This window comes from Corvus brachyrhynchos, unplaced genomic scaffold, assembly GCF_000691975.1.
Source record: "Corvus brachyrhynchos isolate BGI_N302 unplaced genomic scaffold, ASM69197v1 scaffold661, whole genome shotgun sequence".
NCBI lineage: Eukaryota > Metazoa > Chordata > Aves > Passeriformes > Corvidae > Corvus > Corvus brachyrhynchos.
In genome coordinates this window covers 587054-592210 of record NW_008236246.1, presented here as the reverse complement: position 1 = coordinate 592210, position 5157 = coordinate 587054, and the positions used below count along the sequence as shown (strand labels likewise).

General features: G+C 60.3%; 1 protein-coding gene across 1 annotated transcript in view; it reads right to left on the bottom strand.

Moving 5' to 3' along the window:
* Positions 1-3026: 3026 nt before the first annotated feature.
* Positions 3027-5157, bottom strand: part of PIGU (phosphatidylinositol glycan anchor biosynthesis class U) — a 39320-nt gene continuing 37189 nt past the window's right edge. The window contains exon 12 of the mRNA XM_017746939.1: positions 3027-4612. Coding sequence (XP_017602428.1) covers positions 4499-4612 — 114 coding nt within the window. The 3' untranslated portion in view covers positions 3027-4498. The remainder of the gene's footprint in view (positions 4613-5157) is intronic.

Genomic DNA, 5157 nt, shown 5'->3' with positions numbered 1-5157 from the left:
CCGTGCCATGCCGTGCCATGCCGTGCCATGCCTGCCATGCCCTGGCACCCCGCCATGCCGTGCCATGCCGTGCCATGCCTGCCATGCCCTGGCACCCCGCCAGGCCGTGCCACCGCTGCACACGGAACTTCAAGGATGTATGGCCACCCGACGGGGAGGAAGGGGTGGAGGAGGAGGAGGAAGAGAAGGCAGGGAAGGCTTCTACAACTGCAGCCCCGGAAGAAGGGGTGAAGCCTTGCGTTCTCCCTCTTTGCCCACGGCCAGGCTGACGCCGCAGCGTGGAAGGGGTCAGGGAGGTGCCGCGGTCCTGGTGGCCGCTGGTGACAAGTGTCTCAGCCAGCCACGTGCTCAGGACGGCTGTGGGTGCAGCCCCTGCCCAAGGGCGGGTGGGCAGCCATTCCCGGCCCACCACCCTGAGGGGGCAAGAGGGATGAGCGAGTGCAGCCCCGGATGGCAGGAGCTCTGCCCCGGGGTCCCTGGATCCTCGAGAGGCAGCGGGCTGCCAGGGGCAGGTCCCACGCGTGCCCGTCAGCCTCCGCACCTCCCCAGCACCTCACTCTCCCCAGGGCATCCCCCCTCTGTCTGTCCAGCCCCGTGTCCAGCCAGGCTGGTGCCTCCCAGCGCTGCCCCAGAGCTCATTCCCCGCTGCCATGTGGGACCCTGCCACCCCGGACCTACCAGGAGCTGGTAGCGGGCTCGGAGCCCCCTCATTGCAGGTGCTGGGACCGCGCCGCCGGCGAGCCCTGGCCACCGCCCCGGGGTTAATGTTCAGCCGCGCCGGCCCCTCCCTGGCCATCGGTGCGTGACAGGGGGGGTGTGGATACCAGCAGCCTGTCCCGGCTCGTGGGGGTCCAGGACGTGCCCCCCCGTGCTGGGATGCGTGGGCAGGCATCCCCCTCCAGCCAAGTGCTTGGTGGCCGGGGGCTGCCACCTCTTTTGCACCCCGGCTATTGCCTGGAACCAAGCGGCGAGCCCTGAGGCCACGAGGTGCCCTTGTTTTGGCATCACCAGGGCAGGTCGTGCCGAGTTGCTCTTTGCAACACAACTGTTGCAATGGTTGTAGCAACTGCCAACACCTCTGTGGTAGGGTGACCCTGGCTGGACACCAGGCACCCACCAAAGCCTCTCTCACTGCCCTCCACAGCTGGGCAGGGCAGAGAAAATACAGCAAAATGTTCATGAGCTGAGATAAGGACCAGGTGAGATCCCTCATCAAATACTGTCAGGGCAAAACAGACTCGAATTAGAGATATTAACTGAATTTATTGCTAACAAAATCAGAGCAGGATAATGACAAGTAAAATAACACCTTAAAACCACCTTCCCCACACCTCCGTCTTTCCCAGCCCTGCCACCTCCCCTCCAGCAGTGCAGGGAGATGTGGAATGGGGGTTATCACCTGTCGCTTCTGCTGCTGCTCAGGGAGAAGAATTGGAGTCCTCCCCCTGCTCTGGTGTGGGCTCCTCCAGGGGCTGCAGGTGGATCTCTGCACCCCCGTGCCCTCCATGGGCTGCAGGGCCACAGCTGCCTCCCCATGGGCTTCCCCACAGAATCCCAAGGGAATCTCAGCTCCAGCTCCTGGAGCAGCTCCAGCCCCTCCTCCTGCCCTGCCCTGGGTGTGTGCAGGACTGTTCCTCTCACCTATTCTCACTCCGCTCTTCTCTGAATGCAATTACATCTGCACAGTAACTTTTCTCTTTCCTTCTGCTTAAATCCCCGATCCCCGAGGCATCACCACCATCTGTGCTGGGCTGGGCCTTGGCCAGCAGTGGGTCCATCCTGGAGCTGTCTGGAGTTGGCTTTGCTGGACACAGGGGAAGTTTCCAGCAGCTTCTCACAGAAGCCACCCCTGTAGCCACCCCACTACCAAAACCTGGCCACACAAACCCAGTACAGGAGGCCCTGGTGGCACCTCCCTCACTCCCAGAGAGCCAATTTGGGACTGGCAGCTGAGGCAGGGACCCGCCAGCCTCAACTGCCTCTGGAGAAGCCCCTGCAAATCAGGGAAGAGGGGCAGTGCCCAGTGTGGCCCCTTCTCACTGATGTCACCCCCAAACCACCCAGCCTGTGGGTCCAAGTGCAACAATGCTCCATTTATGCCAACCCAGGACTTCTGCGTGCCTTGTGTGGCGGCACGATGGCCTTGATGTCTAGCCCAGGCCCTGGGCCCACTGCAGGCATTTTGGGTTGTTCCTCATCTCCATAGCAAGGCCCATTGCAGCCCTGTCAGTCCTGGTGGGTATCAGCTCTGTTGCGCCTACCAGCCCTTGATGGCAGTCAGAGTTTGGGGGTTCCTGGTGCCTGGCACAGGTGGCATTTGGTCACTGGCAACACTTGGTAGGGACCAGATGGTTCTGGTGGCCCCAAAGACTTTCTCTGGGACCCAGGTCAGTCCCAGCCTGAGCTGCCTTAGCATGGCAAGCCCTGCCCCGGCCCTGTCCATACCCCGACCCTCATTCTGTCCGCGTCCTTGACACTGCACCTGCCCCTGTCCCTGCTCATGCCTCTGCCCTTGCTCCTCCCCTGCCCCAGTGCTCACCCCACTACCTTCCTGGGGACTGCTTGAGTCCAAATTTGGGACTCGCTCCTTCAGGAGACCCAGGCAGACCCAGCCCAGGGGGCTGGAAGTGGGCACAGCCCCAGGAACAAACCCAGCGGCCGCAGAGGACAGGGACAGCAGCCCTCAGCTCAGTCCCGCCGCCCCCCGTCACCATCCCTCTCCTCATGGTGAATTATTGTTGGCTTTGTGGAAAGAGGGGCTGTAAAATGAGCAGCCCCCATAGCCCCTCTCAGTTAGTCACCCTCTCACCTTCTCTTACACCGCTGCCTGGTTACCTGCACAGACCCGGCCTCCCCTAAAGCCGGGCTGGTTCAGCCTGCCCCAAACCCCGGTTTCCTTTTTGGTCCTTGCTTCTGCCCCCAACCCGTGTTTGCTTTCAAATCCCCTCCTACCCCCGCCCTGTGACTCTCAGTGCCTCCCACACCTCCCTCACCCTCCAGCCCCCACAGCCACAGAGCACACGGTGTCCAAAACTTGCACAGTTTATTATGCTCCTGGCCTGCCCCGCCGGCCCCTGGGCCCCGCGGGGCTGCCCCGGGCCGGGGCTGGCCTGGGCTGGGCTGGGCGCGCCTCCACCCGCAAAGCGCTGACAGCGGTGCAGTAAGGCAAACGTTTGAATTGTCCGCAAAGAAAGATCCGCTTACACACCTGCCTGGGCACATCCAGCTCTCGGCTGCTCGGTACCAGGCGCAGTTTGGTTTCCATGTCACGCTCCCAACCCTTCGGCTGTCCCTTGGGAGCAGTGGTGATGCTGGAGGTGGCTGTCATGCTGTGGTCACCGTGTCTCAGTGCCACCACGCAGCCAGCAGAGCGGGTGGCTTCACCCCAGAGTGTCACATTCAGGGGGGAGCAGCAGCAGCTCCAAGGTGAGCAGGCCTGAGCACACAGAGGAGTGGGGGGGAGCAGGCGAGCTGATTTAAGGGAGCGCCTGTGCACAGCCACGAGCCCAGCACTGAGCGGCTCAGGGGTGACAAACAAGTGCACATCCAGTAGTGATAAGCAGCTGTGGAACAACTCCGTAACAGCAGTGGCTGAGGCTCCTCCTGGATTTGGTCTGAGGCCTTACAGGGAGATTGTGACACCTCCTGGTCCCAGCTGCTGCCCCAAGTGATCACAGCAGCACAGCATGAGCCCAGCACTGCCAGGCTTTGTCACCCAACAGAAACTGGGAGCAGTGGGAGTCCATCTCCTCAGCAGTATTCCTTCTGAGACCTGCAATGCCTCTGTGCAGCTCCTGGCATAGCTGTGTTGCTCCAATGGGACAGAGCAGTTACCTGGTACCCACCCTGCTCCTGATCCCATCCCAGTTCTGGTTCTTACTTGTGTTTGAGTGCTGAGGTCACCACATGTGGCAGCAGCTCCAGCAGTCCTCTAAGGTCATCATCCTTGGTCACCCAACTCTTTCACAGCACCCACTGGAGTGGGAGTGGGAGCCAGGTCACTCCCAGCCGAGCACATGGGATTCTTCCAAATCCCTTAACAGCAGAACCACCAAGAAATGGAATCTGCAGCCAGGGCTGGGGCACCAGGTACCCAGAGATTGTCTCGTGCCAAGCAGTGTTACTGGTCAAAGCAGTGAAGGGGAAGATCCCAGGAGAAGCAAACATCCCCAAGATGCAGCGGTGGAAAACAGTTCATGGTCTGAGCTCCAGCCCTGGGTTTAGCTCAGACACTCTTGTTCCTGCTGGACTGCCAAGAGCTGATGGCTGAGGTCAAAGTGAAAAGCACAGCTGAGGGGGGAGGCACTGCAGCTCTGACAGTCTCTGTGCTGAGCCTGCAGCTCAGGGGGGTATTCCCAGAACCTCAGCCCTTTCTTTCAGTAGGTATCATTCCCAAAGTCAGACCTCATTCAGGGAACCTTCCCCACCCACCCCATGTACCCCAAGCTTTGCACGTTCCTCAGAGTGGCCCATGTCCCAGGAAATGGTGGTACAGTCCTTATTTCAAAACCAGCATGGCCTCTGTCCCATCCTGCCTTGTCAAGTGGAGTCCGTGAGTGAGGTAGTATTCCCGCCGAAGGAAGGCATAGAAATAATCCGAGATGAGCAGGATCTGTGGAGTGAGATGTTCAGACACATCAGTGGTGCTTCAGAGCCAGGAATAAAGAGAGACACGTGTTGGTGACAGACCCCGTCGGGGGTTAAGCAGTTCCTGGCCTGTTCAGCACATGCTGCTGGAGGAGCCACTGTGACCTTGGGAACACCTCCACCCCCTCGCTGTGTTAAGCCAAGGGAGGCTCACATACAGCAGCTCCATGAACTGGCCAAAATGGGTGATAGTGGCAGCTCCAGCTGTGCCACAGCTGCACACACCATCTCAGCTGCACCCATAGGACTCCTGTCCAAGGGCTGTCCCAGAATCACAGGGTCATTTCAGTTGGAAAAGACCTCTGAGACCACTGAGTCCAACCTTTGACTGATCCGCACCTTGTCACCCACGTGAGTGCCATGTCCAGGCATTCCCTGGACACCTCTAGGAATGGGACTCTGCCACCTCCCTGGGCAGCCCCTTCCAAGGCCTGACCACCCTTTCCAGAAGGAAATTCCTCCTGGTGTCCAACCTGAACCTCCCCTGGCCCACCTTGAGGCCGTTTCCCT